The sequence below is a fragment of the Platalea leucorodia genome (assembly GCF_965183815.1).
Source record: "Platalea leucorodia genome assembly, chromosome: Z".
In the NCBI taxonomy this organism is placed as follows: Eukaryota; Metazoa; Chordata; class Aves; order Pelecaniformes; family Threskiornithidae; genus Platalea; species Platalea leucorodia.
In genome coordinates, this window is record NC_138858.1 from 42,029,684 (window position 1) to 42,051,034 (window position 21,351).

Sequence of the window (21,351 nt, forward strand, 5' to 3'; positions counted from 1 at the left end):
TAATTCCTTTCCCCTCCTTGGAAGCTACAAAGTTGAGGAGAAAAGGAAGCAAGAAGGTAAATTGACCTCCTTATTGCTGTCTGCATTAAAAGAGAGTACTTGTATATTTAGTGTTCCATTTTAGCACACTGAAACCAGTCTCTTCTGGTTTTGTCAGTATAAACATATACTAATGCTACCAGAACTGGCATGACTCGCTATTTTCACCACTGTAACACAGAGCAGAACTTGAATTCCCAACCTAATAGAAAAGTTGCAAGGCATTTGACAGCAAGAATAAAATCTCAAGTAAGTTCCACAAGATGGGGGGAGGGGGGTGTCAATGGAAGTTTTCTCAAGCAATGGTTTCTGCCACCATAGACACATTTAGTAAAGAGAGAGACACATTCAAATTAGTTTGTATGGAGACAGATACAGAACACAGAAATGGCATTTAAACTGTTTCCATAACAAGTAAGCCATATACTTTAACTTGGTCTATTTCCAAGAAACAAGATCTCAGCATTTTCAGTCAAGCAGGCTTCATAGTCTTCATACTTCCTAAACTTAACTAAAAATATTTCTTTAGATCAGTTCATTTTCTTTATCAACTGTAATTTGTGTTTTATTTATAATCTGTAAATAAGTTATCTTTTCAGACTATGAGATTGTAACTGGACCAATTCTCACACAGTGTGGGGATTTAAGTTGATGGCTGGTTTGGTTTGGTTGGTTGTTTTTTTAAATGAAGGCTCGACACTTTGATATTGAGACGGGCTCATACCAACAACTATTGCACAAACTTTGCAAAACAGATCAACCAAAAGACTTCAGACCCAGCCTTTGAAATCCCTCTTCCACTGTGCAAAAGCTGGCAGTTGAAAACTGTGCAATGATTTTGGGAGGTGAACAAATAGCTGCTAAGATTAGATCACTTAACTCATTTTCACATGTGATCTAAAACAGGATATGAGTCCATGTCTCTGGAGATGAAAGACTAGAACTCCAACCTGCACCACACTCCCATCCCTGGAATGAATGCTTTAATGCACAGCTACGCCACCCTTCCAAAGAATAAATGAAGTCACTGTCTTTGCTTATTCTTCCTAAGACTGCCAATGCCGAAGCTCTAGTGCACATCAAATACTCAAGGGAGGGAACAAATTCCTCATAGTAGCATAGAACTGTTTTTATATGAGTTTTTGTAGCTAGCCTCTCAGAATATGCGGAAAGCAAAGAATTATACAAAGCCATCCCACACCTCTTCCTCTTATATACAACTTTAATGTAAAAAATAGCCAGGGTGCATCATTTTAAAGCTGGTTGCAGCAACTGCACAGTTTATCTATCATTAGTTTCTACAATTCCATCCTATCACAAAGAGATAAATGCACATATTTCCCTGAGGGGTGGCAGAGAGGAAGTATATAATCTCTTACTGCAGACTATGCATTAGTGATACAATTCAGCCCATAAACCCCTCACAAATTGAATGAGCAACTCATTTTGAAGAAAAAAATAATCTGTAATTCAGGTAAACTTGAATTACAGTATTTTTGCTAATGAAAAAATTACCACAGCTACTATCTCAACTAAGTCAAGAGAAAGGACAGCTAAGTCCATCTTTGCAAAAAAGGGAAATTTTGTTTGTTTTCAGCACTAAAGTTATTTCAATTGAATGAGCAATTTCTATTTTTATGCTTGCTGAACTACAAGACCAAAAACTCAAAGCCACACAGAAACAAATCCAAAACCAGAGAGAGGCCAGAAGTGAAACAGTGGTTTTAAAATTATATCTCGTCTTTTAACTTGATAAAGCTATCCACTTCAAACGTATAAAAAAACATGCAGGAACCTGGCAGGCTAACCTTTCCAAGATTTCACATAGACCTAAACCTCTTAAACGCACAATACACAGGTACATCACATAAAGCCCTTGCTCTTCCGAGTAATGTGAATACTCGGGCTACAGTCTTGGACAGCTGTATCTGTAAGAAAACTAGGTAAACATACATGAAATGTCTGTGGACTGTATACATGCATTATCAAAAAATAGTAGTATACTTTTCCAGCCAGTTAACCTATCACTGCACTCCATCTGACTCAGCTGTAATCCAGCCAGGCCTGCAAATGACTTTCAGTGTTAAAACCTTTGTTAAGTAAAAGAAAGGCTGCTGAATCAGTCAACTGATCACTTGCCAACTGTCTATATTTAGGAGAGATTGTCCCTCCAAGTGTTTAAAAGTTTACCATTTATTGCTACTTCACAAAGACTCAAATATATTCCAAATGGAGAAATTCTGCTTCTCATTTAAAAAAAAAAAAAAAAGCAAACTCAAAAGAAAGTTTCCTTTCTTTCCTCCTATCCCACTGACTGCAGAACAGCATAGAAGGTTCACCAAGCAGAATATGCCTTTCTCTGTCAGCACACAAGCTAGACTCTATGTCTCCACTTATTTCCATAAGTTATAAAAGCATGGTAGTATATGAAGAAACAATTCAGAGGTTTCTTCTTCCCTACCAACTCATCTTTGCTGAGGATTTTTTAATCACTATTGTTTAAGAGCAAGAAAGTATTTATTAAGTATAATAATTCTTATGCTCTGTATCAAAATGTAGCACAGTAAGATTAACCATTAGGGAAAAGGTCACTTCAGCATGATGGTCTGTCACTTAAATCAACAGCTGTTTCAGCAGCTAACTTGGTTAGTTAGTGTCAGGCACTGTATACAGAGCCACTTCCACACAGAAAACTGAACGAGAATCAAAGCTGCGTCCATTACAAAAAGACATAAACACAGTTATTGCTATCAAAATACAGCAAAATCAAAATTCCCTAAATAGTACAAAACAGGTAAATCATGTCAGGTATACTGCAAAGTCTCACTGTGCTCTAGACAGAAGTTGACGTAAGGAGGCTTAAGACTAATAAATTGAGGTTAGAGGGGAATGTACAAAAGCAGGTTATGACTGTGCAAGATGGAACTGGGCCAGTGCCTTAGGTCTATTAGGTCTATTACACATTATTCAGTTACTGTCAAATGATACAGTAAACAAGGAAAGAGAACTATCTGACATCATCCAGACGTCATCATTTTCTGAAATGTTCCTAACCTTTTCACTGTCCGTCCTCTGTCCTTACTGTGCTCCAAACTATTTATATCTCATTAGAACAAGTTATATCATTCCCGTTGTTAAGGACCTGTCTAACTGTTGCTGGCACCAGGCTCTCTTCTTTGGAGAAAAAGAATGTAACAGGAACGTTATCAAAGTCATTTAAACCCTGAGCCTGATCTCCCTCAGGACTCCAGGCTGGCAAATGGGACTTCGGTGCTGCTCCAGTCCTGCCCCTTTCACACTAAAATCCCACACCTTCTGCCCACCACCCTGGCATAATCACACCATACACTCCAACTCAGTATGGCTAAAGCTGAGCTTTTACTCCCTCTCCTTTTACTACACCTCTCTCTCACAGGGACATATATAACAGATATATATAGGGATTGACAAAACTATCCCGCCCATCACTCCAGCCCGTAATCTTAGCATCATGTTCAGTTTAGACACATACATCCTGCCTATTGCAAAGTCCCACAGTTTTTTTTCTCATCAACTTCTCCTATCTACCCCCAGAGCTAACACTCTGGCTATCATTACCTGATGGTTTAATGACATAAAAGTTATTTGGCTTCAGCAGAAGTAACCTGGCAGCTTCCAGAACCGTGCTGTGGAAAATCTTCACCTAGTCTGTGGCTCTGACCCTGCCATATTGGCTCTGTCCATACAGGCCTCTCTCTCCTGGCTCTCCTTGCTCCAACACATTAAATAGAATCCCTAAACTACATTTTGTAACCTTTTCAAACCTTGCTCTGCTTCATCTATCATCTCCTATTCAATCATGAAATGTTCACTTTTATCTCCAGCCTGTCAATAGCAGAGGAATGGAAAGACTAGTCAGATCTTCTCATTTCCTTCTGTGTTGTCCCTGCACTTAAAGCCATGACTCCAAACCTCCCCATCTTCCTTTTTCTAACTCCTGCTCAAAGCTGCCCTTTGCCAAAATGTTAACAAATAGGATACATAAACATTACCACACCTACCTATTACCACCCTACTACTTCTTTGGATTCATCTGCTTCCTCCTATATGCTTTCCAACTTACTTTACGGATTCTTTAAGACAGGGATTGAACAGATTTTTTATGAAGTATTTGCACTGCATCTAGCACAACAGGATCCTGGTCAATACCACAGTACCACACTTAAATAATAGCATGGGTAGCATGACACCCTAGTAAATTGATGTATACTGCACTAAAATGCTTTTGGAATTTATTTCTGTGTAGAATAACGAACAAAGTATGACAGCTACGCATGCAATGATTCAACACCCAAAAAGTTATTCAGGATAGAATTTGGCTTAATCTTGATTAATCTGATGTACTTCACCTCCTCCAATGGAAAATTCATCAAGATGGTGCTTTATTCTTCCACTTCCACTCCTTTTTTTGTGAAAAAGGAGAAAATATCACTGCACCAGAGACTGATGAAAGGCAAGGTATGTAGGCTATCGTTTAAAAATGCTATTTTTGTCCTCTGAAACCAAGAAAATCCATGGGGGGAAAGCATTTTTAATTCTCAGCTTCTGCTACGTGTTTGTAGTCTGTATGGCTTTAGTGCAACTGTAAAAGGCTATTAAATCACCCAATATATTTTCCTTACAACTGTAGGTTGTTTTTTAAAGTATTTTTACATATGGTCATCCAATTCAGGTTTTATTTTGGCTTGCTTTTATGGAGGGGCTTCCTCTTCTTCCTCTGGGACACTGCTCTCCCAGCTAAAAGACCTCATTTTCAGGAAATATTCTCTTCTTATTAAGCCTCTGCTGACCGTTTTGCAATTTCTTATTTATACCTATGTACATGAATGAAAGGCTCCGTCTTTGCATTGCTTTTAGCACCTCATGGATCCAGACCACTCGCAAGTAATTTAATCAAGTTTTATGATTAGTTCATTTTTATTTCCTTGAAAGTCAATTCTTTAAATCATTTTGTTATGATCCTCTAAATTCTTCCTCCAGTTAAGAAATATATTTGGTTATATGATACCCAAACCAGAAGGAAGCATTCCACTTGAAATTGCATAATGATGGTGAAAAAGAGACAGAGTAAGGCTACAGGACATAACCCTCCCTAATAAAGATGTGTATGTGTGTGTATAAACATACAAAGATCTATTACTGCCTTACTATGCGATATGAAGACTGTATCCTAAAATTGCGTTTTTTAACACTTACATCACCCTACAAGCATGTCTTATTTGCATTACAGTGACGCTCCCATCTCCATCTTCCTATGTTCATGCTCTCAGATTTTTCTCCTCATATTTAATACATATTTGGAATTACTCTTCAATAGAATTTCCCAAAATATTTTTGTAATCATTTCACTCATCTCTGTAAGCCCTTTAATATTACCGTATCTGCTCAGCATGGCTCACAACTATTCCTTATTTAAATATTTATCTCAGAATTACGTTAGCGCAATGTTTACTCTTTTTTTCCACATTACTAATGAACCCTGACTCTGAAGTTCCTGCTGCAAAGTACATGGTTTCTTCTGACTGATTTAAGGAACAAAAGGTTAATCAGCTGTAACTCTGATTCTGCAACATTTTTAGGTGTATGTACAACTTATGCATGTGAGTTTTCCAACTGAAGTCAATATCATTACTCATACTCTTAATTCTGTACACACTGTAAGTGCTCTACTAAATGGAGTCAAGTCCCCTGTGTGCTGCTGGATTAATGCAAAGAAGATACATGAGAGGATAAGACTTGATTCCTTGTCTTAATGCCTGAAAGCTTTTTTACCCCTCTGCTTGGATAAGTCCAGCAATTTCTGGGAAAGTAACTTCTGCTTCACTTCTGTAATGTCTTTCACTTCCCATAAAGCCACTTTATTCCAGCTAAATCAAGTATTATTTTCAAAGTAACCACTGCTTATCTTTGATAACAAAACTCCAGACAGGCAAATAAAAGGCAATATGAATAAACATGTAAGTGACTCAGCTTGTTTTTAAACTGTGGTCACATAAATCTGCTCAAGTCATGCCATCATCACTAACTGTTCTTTGAACTTCTTTGCCTCAGAAAAAAGCACAACATTCATTTTTCATATCTATCAAAGCAATGCCTTGGAAGCCTTTTTTGCTGTTCTCAAGGGCATCTCCCTGCTCATGGACCTGGCCCTCACTTTGGAAAATGTCCAGTTTTCCTCAGGGCACATCTGTCTGGGGGCATAATTCCCCATTTGCTCAGTGTATTATTCTGCCAGGTGTAACACTGGTCTAGCATTATAGTCTCTCCTCTTACAGCAGCAAGGAATTAAAAGAACTTGAAGTTTTAGGGGGTTGGGTTTTTTTTTCCAAATGCTGTTAACTGCTGAAGATGACACAGCATTTAGAAAGATTATTTCCCTGGCTAATCTGCTATTCTCTGCAGAGAGAGGACCATCTTTCAATTGCTAGTTTCAAGCAGTTTGCTGCAGTATGTGGATATCTCAGTATCATCTGCGCACTAAGCCCTTTCCGGGGCTCATTCTGTCCTCTTTGACTTCCCTGAAGCCAGCATATGAAGCATTAGGCTCTCCATTAAGCATAGACCTAAGGCCAGGGAAAAAGTACTGGCTGGCAGCCATTGTCTCAGCATCTCTCAGGGGGAATTCTGTCAATTTTTTTAATTTATTTTTTTAATTCTTACAGCTTCTTTCTTGACAGACTCACTTGATTTAACTTCTCACAGTCATTCAGCTTCACTGCAAACAGTCTGAAGCACGAGATTACTTGAAAACTACCAAACTTAACTACCTCATGCAGCACACAGTATTTCACATCAGAGAATTACTAGAGAAATAATTTCTGAATTTTTACTTCTCTATTAATTGCCTTTAACATTTTTATAATAATTCTGAAAATCATTCTGAAGTTATACCACTGAAGCCTTAAACTTTTGATTTATTTTTCTAATTAAATTATACAAAATTATATATTGACTGGTCAGTCAGTCTTCACCCACTTGAGAGCTTAGCTGTGCCTGGAAGAGTCTAACCCACAGAGAGACAGACTGAATTGCCACCAAGCATATCAATAACATAAGACACTGGGGAAGAGACAGCAAGGTTTTGTGAAGTAAGACATTTTTTGTACAAAATCTTGTCAAGTTCTTTGAATAATTCAACAAGCATGCAGAGAAGGACAAGCTAGTCAATGCATTGTATTTGAGTCTCCAAAAACATTATTGAAAAGTTTCCTAGAGGCTAGTAAAGAAACTAATTCATCAAAGAAAAAGGGGGTGTAATCCTCTCATCACATAATAGAGAACTAAAAGTTAGGAAACAAAGGACAGGAACAAATGGTTAGTTTTCACAATGAAGGAAAAATATTTGTGAAGGATTCTCCACAAGGATATGTGCTGGGATATGTTCTGTTCTTCATATCCATAAATAATAAATAATATTACTTCCAGTAGGACAGGCAGGCAAATAATGAGGTGACAAAAGCTGCAGACAATACCAGATTATTCTGGACAGTCAAATCTAAAACTGGCTACAAGGGCTGCAGAAAGGAGTCATGACACCGAGGGACTAGGTAATAGAATAGTAAGTGGAAATGAGGGCTGAGAAGTGCAGACTAGGGAAAATGTGAGGAAGCAACCTCACCTCCATTTTCAGGTACCATACACAGTCAGATGGGCTTTAAAATGGGTATTACTGAGCAGAAAAAAACATCATGCATTGGTTTTAAATGATACTCTGAAAGCATCAGAGCTTTCTGACAGTAAAACAGAGTAAGTAAGAATAGAATAAGTAAGTAGAATACCAAGAACTCTCAGGAAAATGGAAAAAACCTGGAATGTTGTTATACTACTGTCAAAGTCTTTTATGCACTCATGCCTTAAATATGGCAGGCAGCTCTGGGCTCCACAACTTTCAAAGGGTTAATAAAATTATAAAATCTTCAAAGAGAGCCCACAAGGATGAGCTGAGTGATAGAACAGTGCTCATGTAGGAAAGGGAAATAGAAAACCTTAGCTTGGAAATGTTTGAGAGAAGAGAAGGGGCATATGGTAATATTAACTAAACACCACGGAGAAAGTGAACAGAAAATACTCATTTAAGGCATAAGAACCATGGAACACCCATTAAAATTGTCGGACAGATGGTTTAAAGCAAACAGACAGGGATATTGCCCCACTCACACAGAGCACATGATAAAAGTGTAAAACTCACTGTCTCTGGGATTTTGTGGAAGACAAAGCATAAGTTGATTAAAAAAAAAAAAAATGTAGCCAAATGTATGGAAGATGGCTCTAGCTGTGGCTAACATAGTAATTCAGATATACATTTTGATCTGAGCTTTCAACATCTGATCAGCAGACCTGTATACTCTACTGCTTATAATCCTCCCTTAGCCAAGACAGAACGCTGGTTTAGAAGGACCTTTGGTCTCACCTAGTCTCATCTATTCTCACATTATTACTAGACTTGGGAAAAATTTGAGAAAAACCCGCAGGACTGAACTGTAAATGCCCCAAAGTGTCAGCACAGCATCTCTTATATTCTGCCATGGTTTACCTTCTAACAGTTTTCCCCCTTGGTTTTACATAGATTATACATAACGATTTTAAAATTCAGTGCTGAAAATTACTGAGAGTGTTCTGTGACTACGTGACAAGTCACAAAAGCAAAATTCATTGTTCTTAAAGAAAGAATAGCCTAGTGGAGACTTTATTATTAATAGATAATACACAGAGAATTTTCCTCTCTAACAATCAACGAAGGTACACAATACAAGAGTCTTAGAAAACAAAAAATGTGCAGGTCCTTTGTATGGTACACTCTGAGGCTAGAATTTGCTCCATGTGGAAAAACAGCCTTGATTAATGTTGTGGCTGGAGCCAGCCCCAAATGAATGATGAAGCACTTGCAGTAATAGGTTCTCCTGCGCAGTCTGGAGCAATTGTTCTGCTGGAGCTATTGTACATGAGTAAAGAAAATTTTCCTTTACTCATGCTGCGTAGTGCTCATGTAGTCAATGCGCTGTAATCAGTTTAACCTAACAAGACTACCTATGGTGTGAAACACTAGCACTGTAAGACTGGCACCATTGGGCCTCTGAGGTACAACTGTAAAAGGGCTTTAGCGTCTTCCACAGATATGGCTGCAGTAGCGCAGCAACACGCAGCAGCTCGTTAGTTCTGAGCCATTCACCCGTTTACCCGGGCAGCTTTACCTCACATCAGTGGCAAACCGAACATAGCCCCTTGTTTGCCCTCACTCAGTCTATAGCTACCTTGTATCAGCAGAGAAAGATTCCCCACAAAAGGCTTGACCAAGCAGGAAGGAAAACACATCATCAGCCTTCCATGTTGCAGAATGCAAATCTTCAATTACTCTAGATTACCTTTTTCAGGCTACTGTGGTACAAAGTAAATTGGCAAATTGAAGTCAACCTATAAAATTTATAAATCTGCTCTGAACTGAACATACTAGTGGTCAGATGCTTCTTCCTCAGCCATGCTCAGCTGACATGACCATACAACGAAACACCACGGTCAGAAAGACACTTCCCCCTGCAATACTCCTCCTGTAAAGGAGATCTCCTCCAAAACATGCATTTTTCTCCCATGGTTCAGAAGGTACAAAGAGAAGTCTGCATTTCTTTTGAAAACCCACACTGCAGCAATAAAAAGGGCTGCTGTTCAGTTGCTGTGGTCCCTGTTTCATCTAAATTAAAGAAATAATGTTATCCATTATCCATGGGCCTCTTCAGATTATAATTTTCCAGACAACTCCTTTCTGATTATCAACAGCTACTCAGAAAGATTAATGCAGTGTTTGCTTTTAGTAGCAAAATCAAGTTGCTCTTACTGCTTGCCATTTACTAATGGTGCAGAGGGGACTGCTATCATAACATAATTAATGTTTATTAAGTAAGACCACCTTTGATGTACTTGAGCAGGAAACTTGTCAAAACCAAAACTCTAGTTCAAATGTTGCAATATATGAAATGCTCCTGTGAAAATGTATTAAGTATTTGTAACTGCGCTATGCAGTATCTTTTAACAGGGCTACCAAAGTTTAGACTGTTTAAATGAAAACATAAGGGAAACACTTTACAAACTCCTAAAAATATATAGTAAAATAACTCAGCTGGCATGTGACCAAGATGACACACCTTATGTTTACTCTTAACATTTGCCAACACAGTTAAATATTAAGGGAGCCACCAAGGGATTAATTTTCTCTTCTATCTTGCCAGTCCTCTAAAAAGTGCCTTAATTTCCAACATATGCATGACAACAAAAGATGATATAACAAACCATCCTTTACAAATCATTACATATAGAGAATGATGGCCATCGGAAAAAGAGGATCTTTGTTTTATGATTGCTCACTCTCCAGAGATTCATAAGAGGTCTATGAAACTGGGAAGGCCCTACACTCTAATTATCAACAATGACGTTTACATTTAGTTATCTACAGGAACTCTCCAAAAGGTGGGGAGGGGACCCTGCAAACACGTAGGTCCCAAGTGCCCAAAAATACAGGGCAAAACTAGCAGCTTTGGGATTTTTTTTACTAACCTATTATTAGTCCTATAATTGAAGATACTTCTTAGAGCTGGGACAGCCAGCAGGAGTGCAGGCTGCCTGTTAAAGGTAATGATTGTAAAACCTAGTTTTGCACAGAAAATCAACCCCCACGACTGGAAATAAGTTGGCCTAAGACCATCCCAGTCTTAAAAACATTTTACTTTTGCACTGCACATAAGGGAAAAAAAAGCACACACTCTTTGGGGCCAGATTATCAGTCACTGTAAAGAAAATAAATGCACTGCAGTTTCAACACAATCCTACCAACAGAGTCATTTGAGAACAGGACCTATATATCTCTGTGATTCCCAACACAATATTAACTGCCTATAGCAGACGAGACACAATTATGGGGCTGGTCCTCCATCACCTTTGCATATTCCTCAGCTATTTAAGTCTTGCATATCCAAACTTATCCCCTATTCCTAGTGACATTTAGACCACAGAAATGACAGTTTTTCAGCGACTTCTGATATATTTTTTCCCCATTCAACTATGCAACTTGATGCATCTGAAAGTCTCCACAAATGTGCAAATAATCCCAAAATGGCACGCTGCCACCCCCCACATGCCTGTCAAGTACGGCTGTGTATATTCGTAAAGCAGAGCATTATTCAGCAATAACTAGAGGGCAGCAAGGTGTGAGAAGAAAAGGCACCCCCAAAATATGCCCCAGCCGACGCAAAGGTCACAAGCCCCATCCTCTCCCCACCGCCCGCCCTGCAGAGCGACGCCGAGGACCAGAGCGCTGCTGAAACACTCCGAGAAGTTTTGGGGAGCATCCGCGGCTGCTGCACCCGGGGCTGCGGGGCGTGGGGAGAGGCCGACGGCTGCAATTACCGGCAAGTCGGGCGAAGTTTTGCCCCCCTCCCCCCCGCCGTGACTCACCAGCTTGGACTGGGCGCGCTGCAGGAACTCCTCCATGGCGCCGGACGGCCGGCAGGACCGGCAGGCAGGACCGGCGGGCAGGCAGGACCGGCGGGCAGGCAGGGCGGGCCGGCAGGGCAGGCAGGACCGCCGCGCCCCGCCGCACCGCACCGCGCCGCGCCGCGCCGCACCGCGCTCCCGCGCTGTCTCCGCGCTGCCCGCCCCGGAGCGCGGCCCCGCCCCGCCCCGCCCCGCCCGCCGCGGGCGGTGACGTCAGGCCGTGCCGCAAGGGCCGGCGCGGAGCCCCGCGGAGGGGCGCGGAGCCCCGCGGAGGGGGGCGAGGCGCCGGCAGCAGCGTCCCGTTTCCCCGGGGTCCGCAGTCCGTCAGAGCCCGAAAAGCCTCGGCTTGTTGTGTTTCAATACGGCGCGACCGAGACACAGGGCCCTGGAAGACCCATCTCGGGGTCTCAAAGCAACAGGTACCGGGTGGTGGCTGCTGCGGGTCCTCAGGCAGGGGTTTCTCGGTTTTCCGTTGTACAGGTGGCAAAACTCAACAACGGAGAGCTCGAGGGCATCGGGGTCAGAGGCAATGACCGTTCCGGGGTCCCCTTACCACGGCGGCACGAGATCTGGAGGGAACCTAGCGGGCACAGTCTAGGCTCCAGAAACCCTGCCCTCTGCTTCAGACCTAGGATCCTTTCCAACTATAGTGCCCACAGTCACATTTCACATATATTCCACTGAACAACTCACAAAGGAGCCTCCTAGGATGGCATCCGCTTTATAGAGACGCAAAGTGAAACGTTGAGGAGCTGGAGTCCCCGTTCAGGACTGCAGAAGTCAATGGAAGGTCATGCCATGAGTGTAGAGTAAGACCAGGAAGCAGAGTGCAGGATTCACAGCTTCTCCAGTGCTCCCACACCACTAGTATTCACCGGTGTGTTTCCTTTGCCCACTATAAATAACTAACCTGAATAGTACAGATTTCTTATTCCAATCCAGCTGTGCCTCACTGAGGAGTTAGTGATGGCTAATTATTAATAAATTCAGTGCTATGAGATCTGGGTTTTTCTTCTCTTGTGTATTATTTTACAGCTCATTGAAGACATCACTGTAAAAGCTAAAAGCCCTTGCTTCTTTATTAACAAACTTTTTTCTTATGAGTGCAATTCACTTTCATTTGATTTGTTAATTCTTTCATGATACCTTGCAGATCCTGTTACTGAGTTGCCTGTCATGATCAGTCTGCTCTGCCTAGTCATATGTTCCTATTCCAAAGTGTTCTGGGGAACAGAAAAAAAAAAAAAACAACCTAATCTGTATCATAACCATTTAAAACTGAAAGGTAAATCTTCATTAAAATATTTGAGTGGACTGAAGCACCGTGCAAATGATATCAAGCAAAGTATTGTAAATGACAGTGTTCTACAGAAAAAATTGAATTCTGCTCCATTTACTGGAACATTTCGTCTTCTGAAACACATTCGTGTGTTTCGGAACTCTGTCTGAATTTGGGTTTTCCCATTATTCTATAGAAAAGTAGGTCTCTTGAAAGATTACAAGTTTTGCACAACATATTCTCATACTTGTAACTTAAAATTGAAACTGAAGTATTGCAGTACAGGAATTGCTGTGTAATTTGAGATGCAGAGTTGAGGAGGTCTACTAAAAATGTTTTGCCAAGTAAGAAATCAATATGATCTTGCAAAAAATGGAGTAAAGTATATATTTCCCTTCAGCAAAGTCTGCAAAACAAGGTAAAAAAACAATCCGGCTTGCTACAGCAGCTAAACTGAAGTTTAGGAAACTGATGATTAAAGGGGTCATTTTTGCCGCATACATATTAAAAAACAAATTATGTCAGATGGCAGACTCTGGACATAAAATAGTTGGAGAATAAAAAGCTAAATTTGCTAAACAGGCAGCAAAGTTGTGTTCTTACGCCTCATACCAATAAACACACTCCCAATTACTGTAAATAAAGTGTTTTGATTAATTACTTCCGTGTAGATCCAATGACTATGTCTCTGTATGTGGTTATGGGCAGAGTCAGTAAACATATCCTTATGCTGTAAGATCCGAGTGGTCTTCCACTGAGCTTAGAAGAACCCTGTGGATTCTTTGTGATCCACATGCTGGCAATCCAGAGACAGCCCCAGTAGAGCTGTGTTGAAAACAAAACAGAATGTGCCTGAGCTCCCTGAAAATATTTGTAAAAGATATCTTTTGAAACTGTTTTTTAAACAACTTGTTTGCCTCCATAATTATTGCATGAGTTAGATATGTATAATTAATTATTCATATCCTATTGTGCAAAACCATGAACAGAGAACTAGTCTTTGTATCTGCTTAATATTTTATAGAAGTTCATTAGCCTGATTCTCCTCTTTTCTACCCCACTTGCAGCCACTCCCACTTCAGTGAAGCTTAAATTAGAGATGAATCAGGACCCAGATTATTTTTTTTTATTCATCTTTCTGAAGTAGCTAAACAAAACCAACTCACAGTCATCCAGAAGCTCTTCCTAAGGGGCGTTTTTCCCTTGATGTGTGTAACGTAAATTCCTTATGAAATCAGTGGGAATCTTGTATGTGTCCCAAAGTGAGAATTTACTCCATATCTCATTCACAGAATTGAATTATTAAAAAATTGACTTGTTGAGCAATGCTGAATTTTTGCTTGTTCGTAAGCATGTTTGCAATACCTCTTGTCATGCTGAAGAGATTTAGCCTGTGAACTATGAGTTCTGCTTTGTACATTTTTCTGTTTTTGAAAATGTAAATACAAATAATGTCATACTTCTGAGAGAGAGTATGGTTTGGAAGTGCATGTTTCTGTAGTCACGTGGCAAAGGAAAAGTTAATTTTTTAATTTCAGCCATTATTAAAGCTTGCAGGAATACATAATGACTTTGCTGTATCATTTTTCTGTGTCCTAAAAAAACTATAACTCTAATGATTATGAAGAAAGAGAATGCCTTACACTGCAGGATCTTCTGAAACTCTCTTCTCATCTTCACTGTGACCATCCAAGGAAAAGTAATTTGCATCATATACAAAGTGTCCTAGTAAAACCTTGTATCCTCACACATACTATGCAATACCAAACAACGGAGGCTCTTGTGATCTTCCATAGCTTCCATGGTTCATACCCATTTTACTTATTCTCCAGGCATACAGTTGAGATTGGTTTTATTCCATATGGTGGAGAAGCAAAACCAGGGATTACCCATGTCTCAGAAAAACTCAAATCTGAACTGTGTAGCTCATCTTTACAATTTAGCAAGGAATTTGAAGAGCTGTCGTGATACAGCTATCCACTGGTTTAGCATTTCTATCATAAGTAGTGTTTATGATAAACACTTCAATAGCATATTAACAATCGTTTTCGTGATAAATAAGACTGAGGTTCCCATTGTAAGAGTTGCCATACTACCACAGTAGGAATAGTTTCTGCCCCATGGAATTGAAATGTCACATAATCATTTCAATAAAAGAAGAAAAAAAAAAAAACAAAACAGTGCACAGCTATCAGCTATTGTAAGGGGATATTATTAAAGAAACTGAAAGGAAAAAGGTGATTTCACAAATTACTGAAGGAATTATTCTCCAGACAACCACTCAAAGAAACAAGAAAGACAAAAACTGCATGTAGCAGCAGCAGATTGATAGGCACTGCCACTGGCTCTCAAGCCTTTTTATTTTCAGAGTCTCCATATGATTTCCACATACACCCATGAAAGCTACTACCTTATTCTTACAGGTTTTACCAACAGGACATGTACTTAGAGTCACCAGTTACCCAGTCTTCTCTATCGAGCATCTTCACTTCCTATGGGGAGCAATGCTGTTCCACGTTACTTACACTTCACAGTTTTACATGTTTCAGTTACACTGGTCAACCTATAAAGATGGACAGAAAGTAACCATTTCAAATATCAGAAGGCTCTTCTCCTCCAAACATGAAGGCTGTCTGTCAACGATGTATAAAACCTCCACACTGTGAACGCCTCCTGTCTTTCTTTAGAGAAAGTGGGCATGCAAATGGAGTCAATGAACTCAGCTGGACTGCTGGTTTGCCCAATGTAAACCAAGTACTAAAAAGAAATTATGTTCTGTAAGGGATCACTATTGTTTATTTTATTACTTCATTCCCAACCATAAATTTCAAGGTGAAAGCTTTATAACAGTCCATATTGCTCTTATGAAATATTAGGTATGGTAAAAATGAAATTGCTGTTGCTTTTCCTGAGGGGTAGAGGAAGAGAAAGGAGAAGCCATGCCTGGCTAGGAGATGACTCCTAAAGATCTGATACAAATATCCGTTGAGGTTTTCAAAGACTGAATGCATTAATGTCATTTTAGCTGTGAATAGCACATAATTCTTGTGTTACAATAATTGTCTGTTCTGCTCCTCCATGAGAAACTGAGTAAGATACCAGAATGCCCATTTTTAAGCCAAGTCTGGCTACTAATTCAAAGCCAAAAAGCACCACTGAATCAATACCAAAAGTACTTGGAAGTATCCCAAACAATGGCTGATTGAATGGCTTGCTTTGTGGGAAAGTACAGGCTGACAGGCACAGACAATAGAACTGCATATTCAGTCCCCTCCCAAACTCCAACTTGTAGCAAGAAACATGAAATAAAGAGTGTGAGAAGCCAGGATCCAGATTCATCTCCCATTAGCACTAAGTCCATGGAAACCAAGCTCCCAGGTTGTTCATCAAATTTCAATACAACTGAGTACTAAGACAGGTTATTATAGCAGTCGACCTGCTGTGCTGCTGCCTCTTTCTTACTCCACCTATAGTGGGAACTTAGGCAAATTATATGCCCCATGTGACTCCATCCCTAACTGTTCAAATGATCAGTCTGCTAAGAGACAGAGTCTTTTACTTCATTTGCACAGCCTGAATATGGGCTACTTGTATTAAACCACTCTCAGGTCAAAGAAGTAATTCTGATAGATGTGCTCAACTTTGCAGGTTAAAGCTGTTACCAAACCACCTGTCCACCTACCCTCACTTGGAAGTTAATTGAAGGAAATTTATTCCCATTACACTGCCATTCACTAGTACCATTTAAACTAGGCAGAAAGTATGTTTCCAAGGGATAATAATCCTTGTCAAAAAAGGGCTTAAGTCATTTGACTTAAATCATTAACATCGTTTGCTTCCCATGCACATGGGTCAAAGTCCTTGAAGACAGACCTTCTTTCTCAGCAAAAATCCAGTCTCATGCCTTTGAGAATAAGGTTTTATGCTGCAGTGAGCACAGGGTATTTCCAAGTTAACTATAAGAAAATCAGAATAAACAGTACATAAAACTTTAACTGCTTTATAGATTACCATTAATCAACTGCATATAGTAAGTAAGTTTATTATTATTGACTTTTGAGTTGTTTAGCAAAAGTATGCAAGGGAACATTCTCACAAATGTTGGTTTGAATACAGATAAAAAGGAAATAAAAACATTCCCCAAATTTCAAATTAGAGAATATAACGTTAACAGGATATTGGCTCTGTGACAATAAACCTAGTTCTGAAACATGTTACACTGAATATTATATTGGCTACTGTTTGAAATCCAAAGAGTACTAGAAGAGCTTCTCATTTTGCAAGCCAACCAAAGTATGCACCTGTTCAGTTTTGGGCCCCTCACTACAAGAAGGACATTGAGGTGCTGGAGCGTGTCCAGAGGAGGGCAACAAAGCTGGTGAAGGGTCTGGAGCACAAGTCTTATGAGGAGCAGCTGAGGGAGCTGGGGTTGTTTAGCCTGGAGAAGAGGAGGCTGAGGAGAGACCTTATTGCTCACTACAACTACCTGAAAGGAGGTTGTAGGGAGGTGGGCATCGGTCTCTTCTCCCAAGTAACAAGCGATAGGACAAGAGGAAATGGCTTCAAGCTGCACCAGGGGAAGTTTAGATTGGATATTAGGAAAAACTTCTTCCCCAAAAGGGTAGTCAGGCATTGGAACAGGCTGCCCAGGGAAGTGGTTGAGTCTCCATCCCTGGAGGTATGTAAAAGAAGGGTAGACATGATGCTTGAGGACATGGTTTAGTGGTGGACTTTGGCAGTGATAAGTTAACGGTTGGACTCGATGACCTTAAGGGTCTTTTCCAACCTCAGTGATTCTATAATTCTATCATAGGTCAGCTAAAAGTAGTTTTCAAGTTAGAAACTACTTAATTAGTAGAGTATCATATTATCATTTTTAGACAAGTCTTCTCATTCCATGGACAAGTATCATCGCTAACTACAATTACTTTCCTAAAAAGAATACTATAAAGCCACTACAATTCTTACACTGAACTTTGAAATTCATGCATACTCAACAAATTTGTAGGATCTCTGCCTTGAGGACAATACTGAATGTTTAGTGGATATGCTGAGGCTAAAATTAAGCCTTGTGCAATGGTGTGAGGAAGATGAAGTTTCTTTATCTGAGAGTAGAGGAGCATTTACTATGAACATCCCAAATACCAGTAAAAAAAAATCTATATGCTTAATAAAGTACAATAAAGAGCATTCCATAGTTGAAATTTTCATGTTTTATAGGGAGAAGGCTGGGGGGGCGAATTACATCTGACTTCTTTTTTTTTAAAAAAAAAAGGAAATTTAGGTCTTTTAATGAAGCATACAGATACGACAGTAGAATTACAAAAGCCATAGTGATCTAAAGATGCAAGTGAGGGGAATTCATGCACAGCTAAACTTGTTTTGGACAAAAACCTGATTATGCCAGAAAAGTGTATAGAACTTGCAACACACAGTCCTTTCTTTAAGTCTGAATGAAGCTTACTGACTCTGTATACCTCAAAAATTGTCTGGTATAAGTGCGCCGTATTTTATGGGCAAGTATTCTGGAACACTTACCCCCAGCTTTGCTATGTTATGGTTACTTGGTGTACAGGTTCAGAATAAATACCAAAATAAGCAACCCTTGGTGTTTAGACAACCCTTTTACTCTAGGTATACAATGACAAAGTATAACCCAAACAAAGCTAGGAAAGTGAAACTAACTACAGTTTATCAGCTACTAGAAAAATGAATGAAATGTTCAGTCTAATGTTTCCAAAAGTAACTAAAATCTTCACTGTAGGCAAAGCAATTATTCTTGATGGATTAGCTGAGGACAGGCCTGTTTACATTAACAGGCTATAACAGTATACAGTGGTACTAAGATAGCTCATTTAAAGGTGGAAATTTTATTAATCACAGTAGGAGGTAAAATTTATAATTCGCTCTTCTCTGGAGAGCCCACTAATGCAGCAGAAGACTGTTTTTCCTAAGACTGTGGCTATTAACTCTTCTATTAACTCCTTCCCAAACCACTGCAGCACATTTCCACTTGTGCATATAGAATGAAATACTAACTCAACTGTTTTTATGTGACTAAATTTGGTAAAATTAAAATATTGTCAGTTTGGAAGAGTTTAATGGAATAACTACTGTGTGGCATGCAAAGTAAGATATGCATACTAAGTTTAATTTAGCCTTAAAATCGGTACTAAGCTTCATGAGGTCAATAGCAAGTTTTGCTAAAAGTCCTAGGGAGCTTCAATATCATCAGAAGACATTGGCAACACCTAACTACAATGTGTTTTACTCACAATACATATGGTTGTTAGTTGAAAAAAAAGTAACACATTGAAACACATACAGAATATATGCAGATCATTCAAAAAGCATGGTCATCATCTTCTGAAGATAATACTAAAGAAGGCTTTTGAATCCACAGGTTCCCATTCTAAATGGGTTGTGTTCTGTATGACTGTAACTCAGTGTAGATGTTGAAAATGATCACTATAATTATTGAAGAATAGAGTTACTAACCAGATTTCAAGTCACCATGGAATTCTCTTAACTTCTGAAGAGTTTCAATTGTTTACAAAGAGAAATGATCTGAAATATGTCCCATCACCTTTTTATCCCTTCCTGTGGAAATATTTATTCATGTATTCCAGCAAGTATTTCAAATTATAACTGAGAATGGGTCCTACAACACAAAATTGCAAATGTACCGCCTTCCTATAAAGCTGACAGAAGGTGTTTTATATGCTAAAGCTAGAGGTCTCCATACAGATTTATTATAGCCCTGTCACTGATGGACTGATAAGCTGACAAAAGATAACAAACCTTGAGATGGTGATGTTTCTTCATGGAAGTCTGTGATTCTCCCTATATCATGAGATACCAGAGATAGCAATGTGTTCTGGGAAAGATGTAAGAAAGCTTCCACAAGTTCTATAGAAGATTATGCATTATGGATACCCCTTGTGAAACAAAGCACAGCCAATGTCACATGACACCACCAGTGTGCTGTACATCCCTGTTCCTACAAGACACTTCAAGTATGATTCCGATACCCCATAGCTGGATGATTTTTTGATGAAGAAAGGCCAGAAAGCACATTGTTCCACATGTTTTCATCAAGTGTCTGTAGAACATTATCCAAAGAGAATCTTTGGTAATAAGACTTCATTTGTAGAATGCTGTGTACTTAATGACATTAATGTATTTTAATGATCAAAATCTCTATTTATATACAAGGGGAGGAATACAGCAAAAAGCTAATAGTTCCATGAGCAGCACAGAGGAGAAGATCAACAAAGTGTCTTCTAAGAACAGGTATATTTAATTTGGAAGACTTTCAGGTGTCTAAATTGGAAGTCTGGAGACTTTTGATGGTAGACATAATCTTTGTATGACCCTCTTGATGGATAATCTGACATTTAATAAAGTGAAATTCATCTTTGGCCTTCAATTCCTCTCCCCAAGTTAAATATGTGGAAAATTCTTTCAAATGTGGTTGAAACTGATCAAAGGTTTAGAAGTTGGTGCTGAAAAAGAGTAACAGACACACAAGTAATCATTTCCAAAGGAAAACTGGCTAAAATAGACATTGTTCTGCCAAAAGTGTTGTTAAGGCCCGCAGGTGCTTTAATCAGCAGCACACAATGGGGAAAAAAGAACTGTTTACTATTGTTATAGCTTTAAATGCCCGGCCCCAAGGAACACGTGCTTCTGTATACGACTGAGCTAGCTAAAGGCAGCATTTCGTACAAGTGCCCTGCAAAGCTGCCTTTTTTACTTGCACTACCTCAAGTCTGTAGTGTCAGCACTGAATAACATACCTTTTGGAAAGTGTGAAACCTCTTCTAGTACTTGCTGTGTGTGGTTTAGAAACCTGACAGAGCTGGAGCACAAAGGTAGCTAGGCTGCACGTAATGAATAAATATGGTTATATGGAATCCAGCTGTGTCCATGTGGCTTCCTATTATTTTTGCATGAAAACCAAAGGAAACAAAATGTTTGGAGTCTTTTCTGTTATTTCTGTTTTATATTTTTGAGGATTACCATAAATCAATGAGACTAATGCCAAGGTTTTGCATTTATTTTCTGTTTCAATAATAACAAGTCTTGTATTCAAGACTTAGGCTTTTCAGCTAAGAATTCATACTGTAAAGATAACAGGCTTGGCCATTAATGATCATTAGTGTCACCACTAAGAAAAGATTCATGTTGGTGTTATTTATTAAAGCAATCAAAATGTGCTATTATGTTCCTAATTACAATATTTATTCAAACTCCCCTACTTACCCACAGTACAAATACAGAGCAGGCAGCTGTTGTAGAAGCTTCCCTGTGCAGCTCTGGAAATGACTTTTTCTTTCAACTAAGGACACTCATATTCTCAAAGGGAACAAATAGAATAAATGTGGATCTTCGCACTGCAAGGCAAACACTCTGGTTTTGGATGCATGAAGCTGTATTAAGGATAAGAGCTGCAGAAGCAGAGAAGTGACTAAGAACTGTGGTAGATCACTTGTAAATCACCCACAAGAAAA

At 39.3% G+C, this 21,351-nt stretch overlaps 1 protein-coding gene across 2 annotated transcripts in view; it reads right to left on the bottom strand.

Moving 5' to 3' along the window:
* PRUNE2 (prune homolog 2 with BCH domain) overlaps positions 1 to 11,556 on the bottom strand; it is a gene marked incomplete at both ends in the record, with an annotated part of 141,551 nt that extends 129,995 nt beyond the window's left edge. For both annotated transcript variants that reach the window (XM_082337584.1, XM_082337583.1), the window contains one exon: positions 11,521 to 11,556. In XM_082337584.1, coding sequence (XP_082193710.1) covers positions 11,521 to 11,556 — 36 coding nt within the window. The remainder of the gene's footprint in view (positions 1 to 11,520) is intronic.
* Positions 11,557 to 21,351: the final 9,795 nt, after the last annotated feature.